The sequence below is a fragment of the Tursiops truncatus genome, chromosome 19 (genome assembly GCF_011762595.2).
Source record: "Tursiops truncatus isolate mTurTru1 chromosome 19, mTurTru1.mat.Y, whole genome shotgun sequence".
NCBI lineage: Eukaryota > Metazoa > Chordata > Mammalia > Artiodactyla > Delphinidae > Tursiops > Tursiops truncatus.
The window spans coordinates 43739456-43766446 of record NC_047052.1 but is presented as its reverse complement, the minus strand read 5'-3'; the positions used below and the strand labels follow the sequence as shown (position 1 = coordinate 43766446).

At 38.8% G+C, this 26991-nt stretch overlaps 1 protein-coding gene and 1 long non-coding RNA gene across 4 annotated transcripts in view; one reads left to right on the top strand and one right to left on the bottom strand.

Annotated features, from left to right (window-relative positions):
* ZFP82 (ZFP82 zinc finger protein) overlaps positions 1-19611 on the bottom strand; it is a 27066-nt gene extending 7455 nt beyond the window's left edge. Inside the window, exons 1-4 of one of the 3 annotated variants that reach the window (XM_004325535.4) lie at positions 19461-19611; positions 9908-9993; positions 8329-8455; positions 6164-6256 (exon numbers count right to left, since the gene is read on the bottom strand). In XM_004325535.4, the coding sequence (XP_004325583.1) occupies positions 6164-6256; positions 8329-8455; positions 9908-9916 (229 nt within the window). In that variant the 5' untranslated portion in view covers positions 9917-9993; positions 19461-19611. Of the gene's footprint in view, positions 1-5749; positions 5834-6163; positions 6257-8328; positions 8456-9907; positions 9994-19460 lie in introns of those variants that run through there. The other 2 variants (XM_073796563.1, XM_033844934.2) reach the window with 2 other exon arrangements.
* Positions 19315-26991, top strand: part of LOC141277204 (uncharacterized) — a 26931-nt gene continuing 19254 nt past the window's right edge. The window contains exons 1-2 of the long non-coding RNA XR_012328188.1: positions 19315-19520; positions 25909-25971. This is a non-coding gene — a long non-coding RNA (uncharacterized lncRNA). The remainder of the gene's footprint in view (positions 19521-25908; positions 25972-26991) is intronic.

The window sequence follows — 26991 nt, the reverse complement described above, 5'->3', positions numbered from 1 at the left end:
CCCTCTCACCACAACTAGAGAAAGCCTGTGCACAGCAATGAAGACCCAATGCAGCCAAAAATAAATAAATAAATAAATTTATTTTTTAAAAAATCTTAATACATACAGCAAAAAAAAGAAAGAAAAAATTAACTAAAAATCCCACTCAAAAATATTAGAAAAGCAAGCTGAAGCAAAGCAGAAAAAAGAAATTAACTATATAAAAGCAGAATTAGAATAGTTAGAAAACAGAAAAAAAGAACTAACACACAAAGTAAAACCAGATTCTTTTTTTAAAAATGAATCAGCAAAACAGATAACCATTAGTTAATATAATAAAAATAGTAATAAATAAATAAATAAATAAATAAAAATAGCAAGAACGCACAGACGTAGAAATTTAAAAATGGCAAAGTGAAAATAAGCATGATTAAATACAGAACATAGTTGGAAGAAAGATTACTTTGCCAATAAATTTTAAAACACAGCTAAAATGAATAATTTTCTAAGAAAATATAATTTACCAAAACTGACCACAAAAGAGATACAATGTTTCAACAGATTAATTTCCATAAGGCAAACAGAGATTGTAGTCAGACTTACCATCTCCTTCTTCAAGGAAAAAGTTTAAAAAGGTTATTAAAGCTTTAAAGAACAGGCCATACAAATTCTGTTTAGACTGAGAACTAGGAAAAAGGAGGACTTCCAAACTATTTTCATGATGTAATAATATCATACTAAATCCTGCTCATAAAAAGAAAACTACACACCAGTTTTCTGAAAACTGATGTAAAAATTCTAAGCATCTAATAAAACAGTGTGTCAAAAGACCCAGTGTTGTTTATTCAAAGAATGTTAAAGAGGTTCAGTATGGGGAAATTTATTAAGATAATTCAACTCATTTAATACAGCTGAGGAAAGGGAAAAATAAAAATCACATGATCGGGGACTTCCCTGGTGGTCCAGTGGCTAAGACTCTGTGCTTCTTATGCAGGGGGCCCAGGTTCTATCCCTGGTCAAGGAACTAGATCCCACATGCCGCAGCTAAAGATCCTGCACGTGTCAATGAAGATCCTGCATGCCACAACTAGGACCTGGCACAGCCAAATAAATATATTTTTAAAAATATTTATTTGGCTGTTCTGGGTCTTAGTTGTGGCTCACTGGCTCCTTACTTGAGGCATGTGAACTCTTAGTTGTGGCATGCATGCGGGATCTAGTTCCCAAACCAGGAATCGAACCTGGGACCCCTGCATTGGGAGCTTGGAGTCTTAACCATTGCACCGCCAGGGAAGTCCCAATATATTTTTTTTAATTCACGTGATCAACTCCATAGACGCTGAAAAGGCAACTAAAAAAGGGAAACATACCTGAGTTTTCAAAAAAGCTCAATAAAGGAGGAATAATTACCTCCCTAAAATGATAAAATATATAATACCTTAACAAAAAGACAGCTTTGGAGTTATTAGTCAAGACACTTAAATATCAGAAAAAAGTGAGCGGTAGTCTTAAGAATTTAAAAGAAGAGATAAAACTGTATTTTCAGATGATAATTCATAATTGGAAAACTTAAGAGGTTTAAATAATATAAATAACAGAATTTAATAAGGTAGGAGGATATAAAAAACAAAAACTAATAGCCTTTATACATACATTTAATAATAAAATATGGAGAAAAAAAGATTCCAGTCACAACAGTTTCAAGAGTAAACTTAAAATATATATATAACCTTTATGAAGAAAACACTGAAACACTCATGAAGCATCTGGCATTAGATTTTCTAAAGATATCACACACGAAATCACAAGAGGGAGATTACTCTGCACAAGGGGACAGCGGTCTATCAAGGGTGTTCATGCTGATAAGCTGAGCAGGTATGGAGACAATGGCAAACAACAGGGCAAATTCTGTATTCAAAGTAGCCAGGTATATCGAATCCTGCAGATTATCACCCCTGGGCCAGATAGCAACTTCTGCTGTCTGCCTGCAGAGTAGGCAACAGATATGCGGGCTAGGGCATGAGAGACAGGCCAGTGGCCTGTCACGTCCAGGGGATATGGCCCCCTCCACAGGCCCAGTTGACAAAGCACTCCTATCTCACAAGAGTTAACTGTGTTTGTTCCAAACAAGTTTAGGCCAGTCTCACATTTTCCTGAAAGTACCCAATTTAATTAAACAATATGTAAACTTATAAGTAACTATGAGAAGAGATTGGTTCTATGAAAGTGAAATTGAATACTTTGGAAAAACTGGTTGTAAATACATTGTTAAAAATCATGGCTAACAGGGATATCCCTGGCGGTCCACTGGTTAAGACTCCGTGCTCACAATGCAGGGAGTACAGATTTAATTCCTGGCCGGGGAAATAAGATCCTGCATGCCACATAGCACAGCCAGAAAAACAAAAAACAAAACGTGGCTAACAAAAACTAAGTGTGGGAGGGACAACAGTAAAAGATGGGGAAAACATAATAATCAAGAAGTGTTCTGTACTTGTTGCAAATTTTGTTCTTGTTCTACTTAAAAATTTTTTAACTAGAAATAGTAATAGACTATAAATTGTATGTGTGGTTTAGATGAAAAATTAAATAAGAGACACAATGGAAAGAAAGCCTTAGACATGTTGAAAGTATTGACAAAGAGCTATATTTTAATGTTGAGAGTAAAAATATTACTTTTATGGTATGTACATAAAATATCTAACCCTTTTTTATGAATAAACAAACCAAATACCAGTCCCAATTCTGTTGGACCAAAGGATTTCTATTCTATTACACAATGCTGATGAGAATATAGAAAAATATAAGCCCTTTCTTTGATCAGTTAAAAATATATAAATATAAAAAATCACAAATGTGATTCCCCCGTTTCAGAGAACCAGCTTTAATTAAATGGAAAATGTCAAATAAATTACCTGAACTTAGTATTTAGTCTGTTTAGGCATTTTATTATTAACCACCTTGCTTTGTTGATACAAGACTAGGATATAGAAGATTTGGTTCCAAGGTAATCCTATTTGCATTTCAACACTGTGGACAGAGTACAAAGATCTGAAAATAATAAAACCTAACATCCGAGGAACTGTACTTCTGAAGTATCAATTTTAGTCACATCCTGAATAAGGCCATAGTGAATGCTACCATTGAATAATCCTCATTCTATTCATGATCATCTTTCTGATTTCACTGAGGAAATAACAATAGAAGAATATGCTGTCCTCTCTCCACTACCCAGACCAACTTACTTGCATTCATAACTACATTGTTTTCCCTTTAATTCTCTCTTGTTCCCTGGATCCTATCCCCTTCCTCCACTCTCACCTCAAGGACACTGCTTCCAAATTTATGCTCTCTCTACTGCATCAATTTCCCCCACTTACAGAATCATTCCCATGGGCACACAAACATGGTCTATAATTGCACACCATAAACTACACTGCTTATAACCCAAATCCCCAGTGTAACTACCAACTCTATTTCCCAGCTTCCCTTCATACATACTTCTTCCAGAGTTGTCTTACACCCATCTCATCACTGCCTTACCTACTCTTTTTTTTTTTTTTGCGGTACGCGGGCCTCTCACTGCTGTGGCCTCTCCCGTTGCGGAGCACAGGCTCCGGATGCGCAGGCTCAGCAGCCATGGCTCACGGGCCCAGCCGCTCTGCGGCATGTGGGATCTTCCCAGACTGGGGCACGAACCCGTGTCCCCTGCATCGGCAGGCGGACTCTCAACCACTGCGCCACCAGGGAAGCCCTACCTACTCTTATTAAGTCACTCCAATCAGGTTTTCAACCTGACTCCACTAAAATCACTCTTGACAAGGTCACCAGCATTCTCCATCTTGCCAGAATCTGGGGTCAATTCTCACCCTCATTCTCTACTCCTTCCATTTTGAAACATTTTCTTTTGTTTTTATCAGTGCCTGCTCCTTCTGCATGTCCTTTGCGGCCCCCTCTTTCTAACGTCTGAATAGGGGAGTATCCCATGAATCAGTCTTTAGGCCTCTTCTCTTTATCTGCTTTCTTCTACCTGCATGTGTTCCTTAGATGAACACATTCAGACCCATGGATTTCAATTTTAACCATAAAGTGAAGACACCCAGATGGACATCAGGCTGTAACCTCTCCCTGAGCTCCATGTGTATATACATATTCAGCTGCCTACTCAGCATCTAAAACTGGAAAAATAAAAGACAATTCAAACTTAAAATACCCAAAACAGAAACTCTCAATGTCTACCTGCCAACCTGCTCTTCCTATCTTCCCTACCTCAGTAAATTGTGCTTCCATTCACCTAGCTTTTCAAGCTAACACCCTTATCTCCTCCTTTGATATGTCTGTCTTACTTACTGCATTTATAAGTCCATCAGCATGTTCTTTTGGGACTCCCTTCATACATAACCTGAGTCTAACAGCTTCTTACTACCTCCTACGGCTGCCAGCTTTATCCAAACCACCATTACTTCCAGTCTGAACTGAAACTGCTTCCACACTGGTCCTTCCTACTTTTGCACTTGACCAGATGGATCATTTTAAAACAGAAAGCAGAAAGCAGAAAGCAGAAAGCAGACTATAGCTTCCAATTTCTCTTAAAGATTATATTATATGGCCCTTGACTTACTCTGATCTCACCTCTTATTACTTTACCTTCCTCTCCCCCATGTTCTAGCCATAATGGCTTTCAAACATGCAAAGCTAACTTCTTCCTTAGGCCTTTTCTATCTGCGCAGAATGCTCTTCCTCTAGAGTCAAATGGCTTGAGCCCTTACTTCACATCTCTCCTCAAATACCGTCTCCTCAAAAAAACCTTCCTTCATTTGTTCACTTTTCTATATGCATTTATACTTCAATAAAACTTAACTAAAAAGAAGAAAGAAACAAAGAAAGAAAAGGAAAGGAAAAAAATAATGACCTTGTTTAAGATGTCTAACTTTGAATCAACAGTTGTTATTTTGGCTAAATATTTCCTGACTAAACTGATATTATCTTATTCACTTTGAGCCACTGTATTTCATTATTTTTGTAGTATTAACAGTTGTAAATATCATTTAATCAGATGATAGAAAATAAGTTAGGATTGGGAAAAACAGCATATTTTTCTTTCCTTTGGTAGAAGGTGAATCAGAAGACATAACCTTATAAACATTATGGGCACTGAAATGGCTCTGGTGTTACAAAAGAACTTTTAGCCTAAAATGAGTCTCCTCTGTCAGACCTGAATATAACACAAAGCAAAATATAAAGTGACAACATATATCTCTATATCAAGAGTTTTAAGGATCTTTCTTTAACAAAAGGTCCAAAGAGAGATGAAAATAGCACAGAGGTAGAAGCTAAACCAAGGGATCATTTTCCATATAGTCTATTACATTCATGTTTCTTCCTGATGTGAAGGTAGATATAAACATACATGGAAAAAGGTAAATAAAAATGATATTCTGTAAACTAAGGATCTATCTTCTAGAGTAATTCACACGAAACTTCAGTTGCTGATAAAACGTATGATATTATTACCACGTCAAGAACACTCATCTCCATAGTCTTCTATTTCCCATTTTTAATTTTATGAGAAAAGTTAGGGAAGAAAGGCTTTCCTGACCATAACTAAAACAGTTTTCCCATCCCATACCATTCTCTATTCCCTTACTGTGCTTACCTTTATTCATAGTACTCCCTTATTACCTAACATTATATTTTCTATTTACTTACTATGTTTCTGTAAATCAGGGTAAATCCTCATAGGGACAGGGATTCTAGTGGTTATATTTACCATTGTATTGATGGTGTCCAGCATAGTGCCCGGCTCAGAGCCCAGTTGGTCGATCGATCTATCTGTCTGTCTGCCTATCTATCTATACATGCAAAAGAAGAAATCAAAATATAGATAGAATAATATTGGGAACAGAGAGCACCTTTCCATACCTTATGCCCCCTTCAAAGGGGAGGAAAATTAGAGAGAACAACAACAATGAAAAAAGGAGAGTGGTAAATAGGATACAGTAGTACTATGAGTAACCCCAGCTAAGTCCTTAATTTGCTCCCAGGGTCTCAGACCTTTTCTCCTTAGGCCATGGTCTTTCAAAGTGAGTTTTCGAAACAACATCAGAAGGGTGTGTCTCTTCCTTAACTAGCAGGGAAGTTTTCTCTGGTGATGGTTTCCCCTACCCTATTGGCCCTCACTTACCTGGATATCGTCTTCTTCCTTTCCTCACTACTTTCCAGGGCTCTTTTCCTTGCTCCAATAAGAAAATCACATCTGGTTTAGAAACAAAGCATCCTGGACAGAAGAAAAGAAATGTAAGGTAACGTGGAAATAAAAAATAAATTCACAATTACTTTGATTCAGTTTTGGTTAAATTTTTAATAAACTATAGGTCAAATGGTAATTGATAAAGACTTTAGAACAAAGAAAAGTGAGGTGATTAAAAAACATCATGTTAATATTACATAAGAAATGGAGATTGCAGAGGGAGGGAAAAGGTCTTATTTTCATTTATATTTACACAAGTACTCCTTTTCTTGAGAGCAATAGTGGTTGACAGACGTCTGGGTTCAAATTTTGCCTTTGCCATAACCCAGTAGTGTGACCTTGGACAAGTTACCACTCTGCTTTATTTTCCTCACCTATAAAATAGGGATAATTATAGTACCTATCATACATGATTGTTGTGCAGGTTATATTAATATATATCCATATCTAAACATTGCCTAGAATATACACTAAGCGCTACATATATTTTATTAGCTATTATTTATTATAATTGCATTTTTTTTTTTTTTTTTGCATTATGCGGGTCTCTCACTGTTGTGGCCTCTCCCATTGCGGAGCACAGGCTCCGGACGCGCAGGCTCCGGACGCGCAGGCTCTGGACGCGCAGGCTCAGCGGCCCAGCCGCTCCACATGTGGGATCCTCCCGGACCGGGACACGAACCCGCGTCCCCTGCATTGGCAGGTGGACTCTCAACCACTGCGCCACCAGGGAAGCCCCTATAATTGCTTTTTTAAACATCTTTATTGGAGTATAATTGTTTTACATTGTTGTGTTAGTTTCTGCTGTATAACAAAGTGAATCAGCTATACGTATACTTATATCCCCATATCCCTTCCCTCTTGTGTCTCCCTCCCACCCTCCCTATCCCACCCCTCTAGGTGGTCACAAAGCACCGAGCTGATCTCCCTATGCTATGCAGCTGCTTCCCACTAGCTATCTAATTTACATTTGGTAGTGTATATATGTCCATGCCACTCTCTCACTTCGTCCCAGATTACCCTTCCCCCTCCCTGTTTCCTCAAGTCCATTCTCTATGTCTGCATCCTTATCCCTGTCCTGCCCCTGGGTTCATGAGAACCTTTTTTTTTTTTTTAGATGCCATATATATGTGTTAGCATACGGTATTTGTTTTTCTCTTTCTGACTTACTCTGTATGACAGACTCTAAGTCCATCCACTTCACTACAAATAACTCAATTTCATTTCATTTTATGGCTGAGTAATATTCCATTGTATATATGTGCCACATCTTCTTTATCCATTCATCTGGCGATGGACACTTAGGTTGCTTCCATGTCCTGGCTATTGCAAATAGTGCTGCAATGAACATTGTGGTGCATGACTCTTTTTGAATTATGGTTTTCTCAGGGTATATGCCCAGTAGTGGGATTGCTGGGTCATATGGTAGTTCTGTTTTTAGTTTTTTAAGGAACCTCCATACTGTTCTCCATAGTGGCTGTATCATATAATTGCTATTTTAATGAGAGGAAAATAAGAAGTTTCCTGAGGCATTTACTGTTTTTTCTTAGGATATTCATACAATGTTACATGCAAAGTTCTTGGATTTTTAACTTTTAATCATAAAAGTAGGTTGGAGTGAATATGTTTGTTTATTAATATAAGACATGAGTTCTCTTGAACTGTAAATAAATCCGGTTGATACCACTTACCACTAAAAAAATTATGTGTTCATTTGAGAGTCAGAGAAAAACCAAGATATAAGGTCTAGCTATTTTCCTTATAGGTATACCAACAAATAACAAAACACCTATAGCAATTCTGAGTTCAGATACAAAGTGAAGCCTGCTTTCTTTGACACTGGTAAGGTTGTAAATCACCCAGATTTCAAACCCAGTCCTTTCATCATTAAGGAAGGCCTGAAGGCCACATAAGGATGGCCAAGATGAATATGCTTAGTGAAGGTGCTCACTTCCAAACAAAAAGAGCTCAAACCATTCCCTTGAGAACAGGGAGCAAAAATTTGGATCGTTTCTTGAAAGATATTCCTGAAATTTCTAGAGAAGAAAGCTAATTTTGCAGAGAACAGAGTCTAAATTTCTAGAGGCAGATAACCTTACCCAATGAGACCAAGTTGCTGTAGTTCTCCAACATTACATCTCTATACAAATCTCTCTGTTCCAAGTCCAGGTAGTCCCACTCCTCCTGAGAGAAATCTATGGACACATCACTGAACATCACTGATCCCTGAAATGACAAACCATACAACTGAAATTAAAGAATATTTGTTTTAAGATGGGAGAATAAAATGGAAGAGATACTGCAGGAAATGGATCATAGAGCAAGCAAACAGGCTTGGGCTGGAAGCCCGTAACACAGTAGTTAGGAAATGAGTGTGCTTGAAGCAGGATGCCTATATGTTCCTGAAGGATCCTGTTGCTACAGATACAGCCTCTTGTATACTCTAGCATATCTTAACTATCCAAACACATCTGGGAAAAAAATAATCAGTATGTATGCATGTATTTATGTATGTATGTATGTATTTATTTATTTATGCTGTGCAAGGTCTTAGTTGTGGCATGCAGGATCTTTAGTTGCAGTATGCAGACTTCTTAGTTGCAGCATGCGGACTCTTAGTTGCGGCATGCATGTGGGACCTAGTTCCCTGACCAGGGCGCAAACCCGGGCCCCTTGCACTGGGAGCGTGGAATCTTACCCATTGGACCACCAGGGAAGTCCCTCAGTTTTCTAATTAAATGAAATACTGTGTATAAGCCTTCTGTCTGTTGTATGTCTCCCTCACAAATTCTCAAAAAATGTGTTCTTCCACCCTTTCCCCTTAAAGAACAAGATTTTTTAAAAAAAGTTTTCCTATGATATCTCTATGTTGGAAAAGGATCTGAATACAATTAAAACTTTCTTCCAAGTTCACCATTGAATCAGATCATAAACATTTCCCCATTTATGATAAATTCTTTTATGAAATTAAAAAAATTGGTTGTATAATAGTCTATGCAATAGATATCTGCATGATCTTATTTATCATTTTCCATCCCTCACTGTATGCATTCATTATTCCTGAGTTAGAGGATACTGATGTAGATTCTGGATACTGGTGATCCAGAATCACAAAGATGTCATTCTTGACTAGCTCATCCAGTTCCAATATAAATGGTATACAACTCTTAGGGATTTCCAGAGGAGATACTTGAGCTCCCTGCATGCAAGACCCAACCATAATCCTACCTAGTCCTAAAAGCCTCATAAAGCATGAGATCTCACCATGTACTGAGGCTGAGGTCAACCAACAGCAAATCTTACCTACTTGGAAAACTCAAGTTTGGAAAAATTTAGCGATTTCCCATGAGCAGTCAAATGGGCCCATACTACTCAACTACTCAAAAGAGATGGTGAAACATCTCCCTAAAGGGATTTCATTTCTGTTCCACTGCAGCTTTTAGCAGAAGACTGAGCACATATAACAGATGCTGAATGATTTGTTCAATGAATACATGAACAATGACTGGAAAAAAGAGGACTCACAGGGAGGGCATTGTACTATTTATTTGGCCTCATCTCTCACTGGATTTGGAGGAAATGGGTCCTTAGATGGGGCTCTGATAAGTAAGAAGTTTCAGGATAAAGAAAAGTTTATAGGAACTTAACTTCCAGAAGGTGAAAGAAACAGCAACTTACATGGGCCATGGTTTAGAAATTCAAGAACTGGTCAGTCCTCCTTGGGGTTTACTTGCCTGGAGAAGCACAGTTCCCAGAGGCCAGAGCTAGGGGGAGAAAAAGGGGGCTATGAGATAGGCCTCAGAACTCTCAAAACAACTCAGTTTAATATATTCTTTCCCCTCCCTGGACCTCCCCACCACACACACACACACACACACACACACACACACACACACGGAAATTTGAGGATGTATGGACAAATCTAATCCCTACTTATAAATTTCAGGGCTGATAAGGGACCACATCATCTAAACCAGAATCTCTTTCAAAACCTCACAAGCCTGCTTAAATTAAACAGATACAAAGAGAGAAATCCATAGGACCAATGCTAGCAGCCGTTACCACTGAGAAATTACTCACTGGCAGCCCTGCCTGCCTGCAGTCAGAACAATAACTTCCAGAATCCTCTGGGCTCATCACTATTTTCAATCAGAATCATCCACATTGCTTTCCTGGATGACTTCATCTGTCATTCTGTTTCTTACAACCTAGGCTGAAGAGGTGTGAATTCATGTTGTCAGCAGTTAGACAATAACATATATCTATTTATCAAGACTTTTCACAAGAAAATGAAATAAAAGGCATCCAAACTGGAAAGGAAGAAGTAAAACTATCTCTATATTATATATAGAAAATCCTAAGGACCCCACAGGAAAACTGTTAGAATAAAAGAATTCAGTAAAGTTGCAGGATACAAAATCAATTTACAAAAATCAGGTGCATTTATATCTACTAATAATGAACTATAAGAAAGAGAAATTAAGAAAACAATCCCATTTATAATTGCATCAAAAGAATAAAATAACTAGGAATATATTTAACCAAGGAGGTTAAATAGACCTGTACACTGAAAACTATAAGACACTGATGAAAGAAACTGAAGATGGCGCAAATAAATAGAAAGATATTCAATGTTCGTAAATTAGAAGAATTAATATTGTTAAAATGTCCATACTGCCCAGAGCAATCTACAGATTAAATGCAATCTCTATCAAAATTCCACTGGAATATTCCACAGAACTAGAACAAACAACCCTAAAAGTTGTATGGAACCACAAAAGGCCCCAAATAGCCAAAGCAATCTTGAGAAAGAAGAAAAAATCTGGAGGCATCATGCTTCCTGATTTCAAACTATATTACAAAACTACAGTAATCAAAACAATATGATATTGCCCCCCCACACACACAAAAAAAAACAGCTATATAGGTCAATGGAACAGAATAGAGAGCCCAGAAATAAAACCCATGTGTACATGATCAATTAATTTACAGAAAGGAGCCAAGAATATACAGTGGGAAAAGGACAGTCTCTTCAATAAATGGTGTTGGGAAAACCAGACAGCCACATGCAAAAGAATGAAACTGGACCACTATTTCATACCATGCACAAAAATGAACTCAAAATGGATTAAAGACTTGAATGTTTAAGACCTGAAACCATAAAACTCCTAGAAGAAAACACAGGAGGTAAGTGTCTAGACATAGATCTTGGTGATGATTTTTTGACACTAAAAGTAAAGGCAATAAAAGCAAAAATAAACAAGTGGGACTACATCAAACTAAAAATCTTCTGCACAGCAAAGGAATCATCAACAAAATGAAAAGGCAACCCACTGAATAGGAGAAAATATTTGCAAATCATATATCTGATAAGGGATCAATTCCAAAATATATAAAGAATCCATACAATAGCAAAAAAAAAATCTTGATTAAAAAATGGGCTGATCTAAATAGACATTTTTCCAAAGAAGTCATAACAGATGGCCAACAGGTACATGAAAAGATGCTCAACATCACAATTGTCAGGGAAATGCAAACCAAAACCACAATGAGATATCATCATACACCTGTTAGAATGGCTATTATCAAAAAGACAAGAAATAACAAATGTTGGCAAGAATGTGGAGAAAAGGGAACCTATGTGCACTGTTGGCAGGAATGTAAATTGGTACAGCCATTATGGAAAACAGTATGGAGGTTTCTCAAAAAATTAAAAACAGACCTACCATATGATCCAGCAATTGCACTACTAGGTATTTTCTGAAGAAAATGAAAACACTAATTTGAAAAGATTTATGCATCCCCATGTTCACTGCAACATTATTTACAACAGCCAAATTATGGAAACAACCTAAATGTCCATCGATGGATTAATGGATAAAGAAAATGTGAAACACACACACACAGGAATATTATTCAGCCATAAAAAGAATAAAATTTTGGCGTGGTTGGGGTTGGTGGCTGACTTCGCGGGCGCACGCCCCGGCCCACCGGCCGGATGGATTTGGACCCCCTGCGAAGGAAGGTCGCTGGGGACGTGTCTCCCGCCGGGCGGAAGGGGCGGGGGCGAGGCGTGCGCATTGCCGCTTCTGCCCCCCACCTTGATTTTATTTATTCAAGAAATAAGGGAATAAAGGGAAATTTGACAAAATACCCTGGCTGTTTTCAGAGTTGAAGGCATCCACCAGGGATACTTCTGTCCCCAGCATCTACCCGGGCGGCACAAGTGGCACTGGCTGGAGCCCACCTCGACTCCGGGGGATTATCCCTCGCGCTGGATCAACACCAGCCTCAGGCCTCACCCCCATGTCCCAGCTCCGCCCGTCCCCTGGTCAGCAGTTTGGGTCACCGGCCGTGCTCCTTGACCCGTCTCTGCAGAGGTCACTGAGCGACCTTGGGGCGAGACGGACGGGCTTATTTTTCAAGGCGGAAGAATAGTAAGCGGTTTCAAGATTGCAACTTTTTCAAGAAGGGGAAAGTCCCTTCTACTTTGGCCCGTTAAGTTTTTTCTTCTTTTTCAGTAAAATTTATGGTAAGAAAAAAAAAAAGTATAAAATTTTGCCATTTTCAGCAACACAGACGGACCTTGAGTGCATCATGCTAAGCGGAATAAGTCAGACACAGAAAAACAAATACTGTATAATCTTGCTTATATGTAAAATTAAAAAAACACAAACAAACTCTAACCAAGCTCACAGATACAAAGAACAGATTAGTAGCTTCCAGAGGTGGGGGGATGGGAGGGGTGGAGAGGGTGATACGGTTGAAGTGGGGGGCAAAGGGACAACCTTCTAGTTTTAAAATTAATGTCATGGGTTGTAATGTATAGCATGGTGATATAGTTTATATATATATATATAATATAGTATTGCATATTTGAAAGTTTCTAAGAGAGTAGTTCTTATCACAAGAAAATTGTAACTATGTATGTCTACAGATGTTAACTAGACTTACTGTGATCATTTTGCAATATATGCAAATATCAAATCATTATGTTGTACACTTGAAACTAAAACAGTGTTCTATGTCAATTATACATCAATTAAAAAAAAGAAGAGAAAAAAAGGACTTCTACATGATAGGTATTTTATATGTTAATTGTATCTGCAGGATTGCTATGTAGTATCGTAATTATCCTATCTATGCAATGGATCAGAAAATTCACACTAAAAGAAGTGAAATCACTTGCAGAAATTCAGTTAATAAGTAGCAAAGCTGCATTTGGAATCCTTATTTTTCTAACCACAAAGTCAGCTCTCTTTCACCTCTAGCTCTTGCCCCTGAAACCCAGAATCTCTTGTTCCAGTGAGAGAAACATGAGGAGGTATGACTCACTAAAACATAGAAATAACACATCAAATTACCTAAAGATATTAAACCTCATTTTAAGAGTACTGATGCCCATATTAGCAAGCTTGTAAGGATATGAACATTCTAACCTGTTCTAGACTGCACAAAATTTAAAGTAGGTACAAGCAGCATTTAAACCATGAAAACCCTTTGATGCAGAAATTCTAACTTATGGGATTAAAGAAAATATTAAATAATTGTATATATGGACAAAAATGTAAAAGTGTGCTGACAGACATTATTCCTAGGGGAAAAAGCTTTCCAGAACTGAAGCATCCTTCAGTAGAAATAGATTTAATAAATTATAAAGCATCCATAGAGTGAAAAAACTTTCCATTTAAAAATTATGATGTAGGGCTTCCCTGGTGGCGCAGTGGTTAAGAATCCACCTGCCAATGCAGGAGACACGGGTTCAAGCCCTGGTCCGGGAAGATCTCACATGCTCCAGAGCAACTAAGCCCGTGTGCCACAACTACTGAGCCTGCATGCCTAGAGCCCACGAGCCACACAACAAGAAAAGCCCCCGCAATGAGAAGCCTGCACACCACAATGAAGAGTAGCCCCCACTCGCCACAACCAGAGAAAAGCCCACACGCAGCAACGAAGACCCAATGCAGGCAATATAAAATAAATTTTTAAAAAAATTTTAATAAATAAAAATAAAAAAATTAAAATTATGATGTAGATCTTTAATAGGAAAGATGGAAATATGTTTACTACATGTTGCTGAGTGAAGAATGCAGGTAACAACAGTTGTGAGTACTGTGATCCTGTCATGGCAGGTAAAAACACCTATATGTATCTATATATTCATGTATGTGCAAAGTAATCACTAAATGCTAACCTTCATTATTAAAAATATTTTTCGATTGAGGCATAGTTGATGGAAAATATTATATAAGTTTAAGCTTTAGAAAGTACACAGACATACAAAATATTCAAGATATGCAGTCTTTAGAAAAATAAAATGAAATGGTTATTATAATTATATTTGTAAAGTATACATATATATTGGCATAAAGAGGTACTAACAGGCATCAACAGACAGAAAAAAATCTGCAAAGATTGCTATTTCTACATTTTTTCTTCTTTTTGCTTACATGTACTAATTTTCTTCTTTTTGCTTACATGTACTTCATAATTTTCTTTTTTGCTTACATGTACTTCATAATTTTCTTCTTTTTGCTTACATGTACTTCACATATACCCTTGAAATATATATATATTTTAAAATTTTATAAACAGGAACTTCTTCTTCAAGTAGGTGAAAGAGATTTTTTAAAGCAGTCATCCCTTGAACCTGGAGAAAAAAGGTGCTATTTTTTAATTTATTTCAGCTCCCAATATCCGAACCAACTCTATGATTTCTAAGTTTCTGCTGCCTCTCATAACTTTTTGACTGATGAATTTATCTTGGTTCTGAATTAGTCATTTTAGTCACGATGCCCTCCAAAGAGCTAATGAATTGTCTTTCTTCTGTTGGTCTCGCCCTGCATCAACATCATGAGGAAAAAATAAACTGTGAGACAAAGCTTATTACATAAAATCCAATGACCTCCACAGAAATCTGATGGGTTTGGTACTATTTGGTCACAACTTGATAGTGCTTGCTATAATCAGATGATGTCTCCTTTCCAGGAACTCCCAAGCCATGCCATCAGACTTCTTCATTGACTTTATTTTAGTCTTATTCCCGTAGAGGTTTATCTACCTTGATAGATAAAAAGCAACTTAAGGATTTTAGTTACTGTATTTTCCCCAAGCACTAGCACAGGATCTGGCATGATATGAGTTCTTTTTAAATGTCTGATAATTTAACCTAGAAATTCCAATTCTAGGAATTTATCCTTAGGGAATATTTGTAAAAGTATACACAAAGAAGTATATGCAAGGAAGTTCTTCAAAGAATAATTTATAACCAAAAGAATACCTAACAATAGTCAACAAGCTAAATAAATTATGTTCCACTGTATGATGGCATATTATACAATTATTAATAATGATGATACTGGTTCATATTAATTAATGAAGAAAGATATCCATGATAAACTGCCAAGTACACTAGGCAGACTAAAAAGAATATGCACAATGTTGGGAGGTGATTGACTCTCACATATGAAAAACACAGGCTTTGTTGTCAGGATCCAGTATGTGAATCTAAGCTCTGACAGTTATCAACTAGGAGGCTTTGGACACGTTACTAATTTTCAGTGCCTCTGTTCCCTCATAGAAAAACTGGAGAATAATAACAGTATCTAGGGGACTTCCCTGGTGGTCCAGTGGTTAAGACTTCGCCTCCCAATGCAGGGGGTACAGGTTCGATCCCTGGTCGGGGAGCTAAGATCCCACATGCCTGGAAGCCAAAACATGAAAACATAAAAACAGAAGCAATACTGTAACAAATTCAATAAAGACTTTAAAAATGGACCACATCAAAAAAATACAGTATCTATCTTATAGAGTTGTTGTGAACCGTTAACATAATACATATAAAGAACTTAAAGCAGCTTATTATAAGCACTGAATAAAATGAAAAACATGACATGTCCATTCTATTTATTAAAGAAAATTATCTTTAACAATTTTTAATTAAAAATTTTTAATTTTTGATAAATCATCTCAAATAATTTTTTTTTAAGGAACATTTATTTTTTGGCCGCATTGGGTCTTCGTTGCTACGTGCAGGTTTTCTCTAGTTGCGGTGAGCGGGGACTACTCTTCGTTGCGGTGCGTGGGCTTCTCATTGCGGTGGCTTCTCATGTTGCGGAGCATGGGCTCCAGGCGCGCGGGCTTCAGTAGTTGTGGCACGCAGCCTCAGTAGCTGTGGCTCATGGGCTTGGTAGTTGTGGCTCGCGGGCTCTAGAGCGCAGGCTCAGCAGCTGTGGCGCACGGGCCTAGTTGCTCCACGGCATGTGGGATCCTCCAGGAGCAGGGTTCAAACCCGTGTCCCTTGCACTGGCAGGTGGATTCTCAACCACTGAGCCACCAGGGAAGCCCTCTAATAATTTTAATACTAGCATGCCCTTTCTCTTTTTTTCTTAACAGTAAATTTCTTGAGATTTTCACAACTGGCCTTTCTTAACAGCATCAATAAATTTTAGAACTAGGCTTAAGAAAGTAATTAACAAAAATCAATGCCTCCATAACTAAAAAGTGTAAATTCTTGAAAAGTTTTTCAAATTAGAGGGGAACCATTGCACTCCCCTTTACCCTGCATAGGCATAATAATATAATAAATCTTATGACTGCACTGGATTGCTTTTTCATAGTGTTGGAGAGTCTTTATCTTTTTAAATAACCAATTTTTATGATTCTATTTTGCAAACCAAACATATATACACAAGTGCACAAAAAAAATTTGGAAAAACAAACATCAGAATTGTAATATTCATTAACTCTGGATGATAGGACTAAGGGCATTTAAAATTTTCTTCTTAAAACTTCCTTAGGTTCCTGCATTTTTTTTCTTTTTACAATAAACCTGCATGAATTCTATCATCAGAAACAAAAATTAAATTACTATTTCCATAAAAATAAAATAGAGTTGGGAGAGGGAGTACCTTCCAGTTGTTAAGAGAAATGTGAGTCATAGGCCTGTGACATGAGAGGGTTCTACACACACACACACACACACACACACACACACACACACACGCACACACAAATTAGCATGGCAGAAATAAATAACTGTTCTTTTACTGTTCATCAAAACGATAAGCTATCTTCACAATCCTTCTCCTGTAACTGAACACAATAAAGGTAAATAGCATTCCCAAATTTAGAAAGAGTATACCAAAGCAGACAGAACAGTATTTGGTATACAACGGATGCTTTACCTCCTCCTTTCTCCACTGAATAACTATTAAATTTTCATATTAGATATATCATTGCAAAATGTCACACAAATCCCTAGTTTATTAAAAGGAATTCATACATAACTAAAAATGTCTTGAGTCATCTTGTTCAAAACTGTCACTATTGCTTAAAATTAATCATTTTACTTCTTTTCCTTCTCATGAGTCAATACCAATGGCATAAAATTGCATCACATGGATGGAATGTGATTTATTTAATAATTTCCTATAATTAGACACACTTTAATTGATCTTATCTTACCTTATTTTATTTATTTTTGACTGCACCACGCAGCTTACAGAATCTTAGTTCCCTGACCTGGGATTGAACCCAGTGGCCCACGGCAGTGAAAGCGTGGAGTCTTAACCACTGGACCCCCAGGGAATTCCCATAGATACTAATTTTATATAGTTCTTATTTCAAAGAACATTCTCAGACATTAGCCTTTGATTCTAGGCCAATGGATCTGAATCTTTTTGGGTCATGTTTGATAATCTCATTAAATTATGGACTTCCTTCCCAGAAAAATGGCATATTATCAACTATTATAATTTCATATACAATCTCAAGGGGTTTCTGGTAAAGTGAAAGCCCCAAATGGATTTAAATTACCACTAGTTAAGAATTCCTATTCAAACCATTTGAGTACATCATTTTTTTTTTTAATTTTTATTGGAGTATAGTTGCTTTACAATGTTGTGTTAGTTTCTACTGTACAGCAAAGTGAATCAGCTATACCTATACATATAGCCCCTCTTTTTTGGATTTCCTCCACATTTAGGTCACTGCAGAGCATTGAGTAGAGTTCCCTGGAGCACCTCAATTTTTTAAACTAGGAAATGTTCAACACAATTAGCATGGTATTTCCATTTTTCCTGATCTATTGGAGGCCGATGGGGAATTGCTCCAAATCACCACTTAACAACAAATAGCTAATGTTTATTAAGTACTTATGAAGTATCAGGCACTGTTATAAGACCTTTACACATAGTTAAAAAAAAGAAAGCTCTCAGAAGTAAGGGGAAGTATCTGCCACATGGATATATGCATATAGGCACTAGGGAGGGGAGCTACATATCAAATTAATGGACAGGTCATACTAAGCAGAAGGAAGCAAATGTTTACAGGTTCTAAAAAATAAAAATGCATTTCACAGAACAAGTGGAAATATCCACTCGTCTTGACTTTGACTTTTAAGTGGGCAATAGCAATTCATTCCTCCTCCTCATCAGAGCCCTTTTCTTAGTTTGACAAGACTGAGGAAGGAGGGAATCTTAAGACAATATAGGCCTTTCTTGGAGCCCTGCCCACGCCGGCTAAATTAGGGCACGCCACGACCGCATCTGTCCCCACCACCCACCACCCACGCACGCCCAGAGTAAGGAAGAGGAAGGGTACTGACTCTTCCCAGTAATAGAGAAAAGCCAGGGTCACGGTTGTGCGGAGAGGGAATTCCGTGGCTCCGAAACCTGCGGGTGGAAAGTGCGGAGCTGTGTGAGCAACCGTGCGTGTGTCCGCGCGCGCCCGCCGGAGAATGTAGTGCGCTGGGAATACTCCCAGGAGCCAGCCTGGGGGGCACCTTCAGTTCTAACATTCTTATCCCAAGACGGGTCTGAGTCTTTTTGCTGGGAGTCTTTTCTCTGGCTCTCAGTTACCTGACTGGGGGCCGTTTCTCTGCGGCTGGCAGAAGATTCAGCCGTGACGCTAGGGTCGGAGTCACCCAGTGCACGGCAACCGACGGTCACACAAGAGGCTCTGCACCCCATTCAGTCACACAAACGCCATCACCCACTAGTTCCGGCCTCACAACCGCACATAGTCCCGATGCCATACCCCGGTGCAGTCACGCCCACAGACACACCACACCGTTACACCTCCGCGGTTCTCACGCCCACTCGGGGCTGAGATGCTGGGCTCCCAACACTCTGAGGTGCTGCAGCGCTTCCCTTCCCTCTCCCTCAACCCCGGGCCGCAACGCCTTTCCTACCGATGGCCAGAACAAATGCTCCGAGCCAGGACTGCTCACCTGGGGCACCGAACCCTTCTCACGGTGATGCCCAGTGGAAGAGAGCGCGCGACACCTCAAGTAAGTCCACAGCCCCCGGAGCCTAACGGGCCGCGCGCGGGGCTTGTTGGGAGAACAGGCTGCACGCACTGAGTGCGCAGGTGCGGCCGAGCCCCAGGGGGCGGAGCGACAGTGAGTGAGCTGCTTTGCGTGGGATGTGTCGAGTGAGCCCGAGATCCAGTCGCTCCGCAGTGGGGCGGGGTTCTCGGCTCTTTGTCCTGAGGAAGTCGCGGCTGGGCCGGAGCGGGGCGGGGACGGACTACAGGCGCAATAAAGAGGGATGTGTATGCGAAAACAGGACTCTCCGCGGGGCCAACCGGAGAGGTCCATGACCAAGGACCGCGCTTGTGTATCTGTCTTTGGAGTGGTTCCGGATGCGATTTTTTTCATTGAATGTGGCTGGTTGTGTTTGAGATGGTGCGACTGCTGGGATTGGAATGCGGTTTATGAAGATTTTATGACTGGAATTGTGTCGGGCTGTGTCGGACTGAGAATGTTGTGAGGGCCTGTGAGATAGTGGAGCTGACTGTGAGTGCATGAGGTTGCGTTTCTGTGAACGTGTCTGTAATTGAGCATTTATGTGGCTCGGTTTTGATAGATTTGTTTTCCTTGGGCCTTGTCTGCAGACCCTGGATGTGAGTCACTCAGTGTGTGTCTTAGAAACGACCTGCCTGATTGTGTGGCGAGTGTGTGTGCTTCTGGTATGTTCCTGCAGGACTGAGGAGGTGGCTATCTGGATGATTGGATGTGACCAGGAGCCTCATTCTCCTCAGCTCTGAAGAGGGAAAGGAATATTGCATCTTCAAGGAGCATCAACTTTACTGAAGGATTTAGTGAAAAAATGGATTTTTCTGGGAAATTATTTCACATTTAATTACAGGTTTCTTATGGAGAAAAATGCAAATAAGCATTACTTTAAAAATAAGATTTCAAAGGAAATTTCTGCATAGAGTAGTTGATTTGCTTCTGCCCCAAATTCCCATGAGTGGGCTTTCCCTCTCATGGGAAAGGGGGTTTTGTTAGGAAGATTTAAGAAGCCCTAGTCTATGCAAAAACATCTTTACACAAAAGAGAAGCAGTATGGCTAGAGCAGACAGTCCAGGATTAGGAAGTCAGATATCTTGAGTCCTGGATTAGACACTATTTTCCCTATGTTCAAGGAGGGCAAGAAAGACTCAAAGCATGAGTCCATACTGACATTACTAATTCAAATTTAACATTACAGAGTTTTATTCTTACTTTTTATTTTATATTTCTGCTTCTTTTCTCTAACAGAAATCCTAGTTCCTAGTAATATTAACATATTTATTTATTTCCCTTAGCCTAGAATTGCTATAAAATAGTTTAAAATTGTAATACCAATATTATTACTAACAATCAAGCCAGTAAATATAATTTTAGACTGTAGTTCTTTTAAAGCAGGGGTTGGCAAGCTATAGCCTGCAGGCCAAATCTGGCCTGCCACCTGTTGTATAGCTAGTGAGTGTCTATGGTGTCTGTGTTTTTTTAATGGTTTAAAAAATCAACGATAATAATCAAGAATATTTCATGAGGTGTGAAAATTATATATTTCAATTTGTGTCCTACACAGTTTTATTGGGACATAGCCATCCTCCTTTATGTATTGTCTATGGCTACATTTGAACTACAAGGGCAGAATTGAGAAGTTAGTGTAGACTGAATGGCCTGTGGATTCTCATTATTCATGGTAGTTATATTCTATAAAATTGTTGCAAACACTGAATTAGTGAACTGTTGCTCCTAGCAGAGAAACAAAGTTAGTTTCCTATAAACATCTGGTCACAACATTTTCCTCAACCAGTCAATACATAACATTGTTTTATGTGTTTCTATTTAAAGACACTTTTTATATGTTATTGATTTATTGACACTGAACTCAAGGCCAACAACAGCATAACTCATTCCTGAATGAAGTTTATCTAACACATGTATTGTCTCTGTAAGGCACATCTCTGTAATCCTTCTTGCCCTCAGGAACACTAGATAGCACTTCAGCATAAACTTGGGGACCATTTTAAACAGCAAAATCACCAACAAAAAGCACAAAGATGAGGGACTTCCCTGGTAGTCCAGGGGGTAAGACTCCGTGCTCCCAATGCAGGGGGCCAGGGTTCAATCCCTGGTCGGGGAACTAGATCCTGCATGCATGCCACAACTAAAGATCCCACATACCACAACTAAGACCCAGCACAGCCAATAATAATAATAATAAATAAATAGAATTTTTTAAAAGCACAAAAATGAGAGGAATAAATTAATACTAACCACACTGAGAAAAGGATACTTGTTTATGGTATAAGAACAGAAACAAGGGCTTCCCTGGTGGCACAGTGGTTAAGAATCCACCTGCCAATGCAGGGGACACAGGTTCCAGCCCTGGTCTGGGAAGATCCCACATGCTGTGGAGCAACTAAGCCCATGCGCCGCAACTACTGAGTCTGCGCTCTAGACCCTGCAAGCCACAACTACTGAGCCCGTGTGCCACAACTACTGAAGCCCGCGCACCTAGAGCCCATACTCCACAAAAAGAGAAGCCACCACAATGAAAAGCCCGCACACCGCAATGAGGAGTAGCCCCCATTTGCCGCAACCAGAGAAAAGCCCGTGCTCAGCAACGAAGCCCCAACGCAGCCAAAAATAAAATAAATAAATAAATTAGAAAAAAGAACCGAAACAAGAAGGCAGAGGGTCCCCTATTTGACTTCAGCTGAGAACATGTGTGTCGGGAGACTCATTGGTCATCAATTTTCACATGCCAATGAATGACCAAAAAGGTTCTGGGAGTATTGACTCTGGGGTTACAAATGAATTTTAGCAAGTAGGTTAGTTGCAAATATGGAATCTGCAAATAATAAGGATAGACTGCATTTACTATCTGGCCTTTTACAGAAAAAGCTTGCTGTCTCCTGTTTTAGAGTATATCCTTCTTAATTATAGAGTGTTTAAAAACTACTTGAAATAATTCTTTTCCTGTGCCATCAATAAATTCCGTAATTAATTATAACCCATTAAATAAATTAAAATCCATAAACAAGAGAAAAAGAAGAATGCCAGCTAATAAGTTTGTTTTACATGGCTGTGAACTCTGCTTCAAGTACATTTACAATATTTGGATTTGATGAAGATTTTTGTATAGAATGATGTTTTCCTTTAAGTTCACATTCATTTCTATTGTCTTCTCTCATGTCACCTACCATCTGCAGTTAGGTAAGATAGTGACATTGTTAAAATGGATACATCTTCATGGCATGAAGGCTAGCCATTGGTAGGATAATATTATAGCACAATTTATCAGGCAATACTGAGTTTTCTTTGAAGTCAGTCTCTATCTGATTTTTCCCAATGCTTAGTGTTTGCCTTGCCTGCTGCTGACCAGCACTTCTGCTTCTTTACAGAGTCTTGACACTCATAGTGCCACTTGCATTGGTAGAAACAAGGTGCCCAGAGAATAGCTTTTCCAAAGCTGGGCAATAGCTGGATGAATGAGTTCTAATTACAGAAGATGTGCTGGTAGTTTGTGTGCATCCTCAAATGTATTTCTACTGGTCACTCTCCAGGGAGGGAGGGCACTGTTGCACTGCTCACTCCTTAGGTGTAGATTGCCTAGACTAAACCACATATTTGCTTACTAAAGAGTTCTGTATCCAATTTCAGTGTGTGTATGTGTGTCTCTGTGTGTGTGCGCACGCGCGTGTGTGTGTGTGTTCCCCACACTGCCAAGCAATTCTCGGACACCAGCTGGGTATCCTGCAGTTGGACTCAATTCTGATTCTGTGTACCTGGAGATAGTGTCAGATCCCAGAGGTTAAGGACCAAGTCCTACACCTCCCCACCCCCAAATTCAGATGCCAGTTGCAGGCATCTGACATCCAGGTTATCACCTGTGCCTCTGACCAACGGGTTATAGATTGGAGGTTCGAACAACCCCCTCCTTGGGTTTGATTAATTTGCTAGATCAGCTAACAAAACTCGCAGGAACATTTTACTTACTGGATTACTGGTTTATTATAAAACGATATAACTTAGGAACAGCCAGATGAAGGAGATGCATAGGGAAAGGGCACATAGCTTCCATGCCCTCTCTGAATCTCCATGTGTTCTTGCACCACTATCCCTGAATCTCCACGTTTTCACCAAATCAGAAGCTCTCTGAACCCCATCCTTTTGGGTTTTTATGGAAGTTTCATTACATAGGCATGATTGGTTAAATCATTGGCCATTGGTGATTGATCCAACCTCCAGCCCTCCTCCCCTCCCTGGAGGTCAGGGGTGTGGGACTGAAAGTTCTGACCCACTAATCACATGGTTGGTTCTTCTGGCAACCAGCCTGCAGCCTTAGGTGTGGTTCATAAGTTACCTCATTAACATACCAAGAGACATCTTGATCACTTTCAGCACAGGATATTCCAAGGGTTTTAGGAGCTCTGGTGCCAGAAACAGGAAAAAGACCAAATATTTGTTTCTTATTATAAATCACAATATCACACTTACTCTCCAACATCATTGTTGCCATGAGCAGGTATGTTTCTGAGTGTGAAGTGCTACTCAGAACTGGCAGGACAAGGCATTCTCTTAGTGACTTCAAAGCCTATGAGAAATTGCAGGGAATTCCCATTGCGGTCCAGTGGTTAGGACTCTGCACTTTCATGCCGAGGGCGCAGGTGGATCCCTGGTTGGGGAACTAAGATCCCTCAAGCCACAATGCGCAGCCAAAAAAAAAAAAAAGAGAGAGAAATTGCAAATGTATTCGTATCTTTACTGCAAATTTTCACATATTATTTAATGCAATGAAAGAAAGCAATAACAAACAGTTGAACATAGCAATGGAAAACGGATATGAATAGGCAACTAATAAAAGAAAAAATGCTGCTAATAAACACACAAATTTAATCAAGTTAGTGAGAAGAAATATCTCAAAAGAAATAGCTAAAATGAATTTTTTTTAATTAGGAAGAGAAAATTTTAAAAGATGTAGAATACCAAGGTAGGCATAGAAGTGGAAAACAGCCATACTCATGAGCACTGTTTAGTAACATGTCTCAAAGGCCAGTGATTCAACTTTTAAGAAGTTATCCTAAGGAAAATTGGGACAAATGAACAAAAATATGTGTGAATGCTTGTTCACCACAGCATTGTTTATAATACTGGAAGTAATACCTGATCAGGGAAGTAGTTAACTTTGGGGGTCCCAATATAAACTATTAATCTAGACAAAAGATACTATATATAGATTTGTCTGGAGATGAATGATGTATAAGTATATATTATTTCCAGATTAAATTAGATTGTGCAAATCACCTAGACGAGAATGACCTTTATTTTGTTCTCAGGGAAAAATTTACTTCCTAGATATCCACAATAAAAGAAAAGAGTAATGAATCTATTTGGTATGTTATAAAATCTATTCATGTAATCAGTGTTTAAATGTCACTTGAAATTTTCTTATATATTATGAATAACACACTTAAAATAACATAATGAACATTTAATTTATTGGATACCCTTAATAAATACGCAATTTAATGGATAAATAATTTTTTTGTACTGGATGTGGCTCTTTATTTTATACCTACATATTGATACATTTTCCCTTGATAGGGAAGTGGTGTCATTCTTTCTAATGTAAGGAAAAGTTAGATATTTGACATTGTTCATAGTCCCTGGAAAAGAAAATGTGACTCCATCTTCTGCTTGGTTTTTTTAGGTTTTGAATTATATCCTGGCCTGAAATTCATTTCATACAGAAAATGACTGCAAAGGTTCATTTTCCAAATAGATGATGCCTTCAGTGCATTCTTTGTCTAGCCTATGTGCTGGAAAAGGGACCAAGGAGGAGGTTACCAAAGCATAATTAAGGTATCGGGAAGATGAGCTTCCTAGCATTTTAGAATAAACCTGGGCTACAGGCAGAATTTTTGGCTTCTTGCAAGTAGAAAATACACTTGTGTTCTCTTGTGAGCTAGAAGATGAGTCCAACTTACCTTATTAGAGATTTTTCCCATTTCTCTGTTCAGGAAACCACCTGCTTTCTTGTCTGTATTTCTCCTCTAATGGAGATATACCAATATAAAGAAAAATTAAAGTGATTTGACTTGATGCCTCTGCTGCAATTTGGACATTATTTTTCCTCTGATACAACAGTTTTCTCAGCCTAAATACCATTTCAGGCCAAGTGATTCATAAACAAAAACATAATCTCAAACTACGTAGGAATATGAGTGCAGAGTAAAGTTTTACATACGCTGTTTAGGCCAAGGCAGTGAGATACAACAGAGAGAGAGAGAGAGAAAGCTCTTTGGTTTGAGACTGTGGATTTCAGGTTGGTGGTCATGGTGGGAGATTTCAGCAATTGGTTTCTGAGCTAACATAGCATATTGTTCATCTATAGCTATTTGAGAATCCTTGGAGATTTGCTGGAGAGGGATGACAAGTGGCCATTCATTGTGTTCAAGTAAGTACAAATAATTGTTATCACTCTGCTTCCTTTAGATTTTAGTACTTAGAAAAGCAAACTGCATCTTTTATCTTGTAGACAAATGTATGACCAAAATTCCAGTGTCCCTCCTATGCATTGCGGAGCACTGGCTCTAGGCACTTGGGCTTCAGTAGTTGCAGCATGCAGGCTCAGTAGTTGCAGCACATGGGCTTAGTTGCTCCGCGGCATGTGGGATCTTCCCAGACCAGAGATCATACCCGTGTCCCCTCCATTGGCAGGTGGATTCTTAACCACTGTGTCACCAGGAAAGTCCCTTTTTTATTTTATTATTATATTTTATTTTGGCTGCACTGCACAGCTTGTGGGATCTTAGCTCCCTGACCATGAACTGAACCCCGGGCCTCAACAGTGAAAGAGCCACATCCTAACCACTGGACCGCCAGGGAAATCCCCGTTTTAACTATTTTTAAAGTGTACCATTAAGTGGCATTCACAATGTTGTGCTTCCATCACCAACATCTAGCTCCAGGACATTTCATCATCACGCCCACCCCACCCCCAAACAAAAAAATCCCATATACCCATTACATAGTCACTTCCCATTCACTACTTCCCTCCAACCACTGGCAACCACTAATGTATATTCTGTGTCTATGGATTTCTTTTGATGGTGTTCCATTAAGTTCCAGACTGGATAATTTCAAATGAGGTGTCTTCTACAATAGTTCACTGATTCTTTCTTTTTATTGGTCTACTCTGCTATTGAAGATCTCTATTAAATTCTTAAGTTCAGACACTGTATGCTTTAGCTCTAGGATTTTTTTTTTTATGATTTCTGTTTCTTTGTTGAACTTCTCATTTTGTTCATACATTGTTTTCCTAATTTAGTTTAGTTGTCTGTCTGTTCTTGTAGTTTGCTGAACTTCTTTAAGACGATTATTTTGAATTCATTGTCAGAGTTCATAGATCTCCATTTCTTTAGGGTCAGTTATTGGAGCTTTATTAGTTTCCTTTAGTAGTGTTATGTTTACCTGA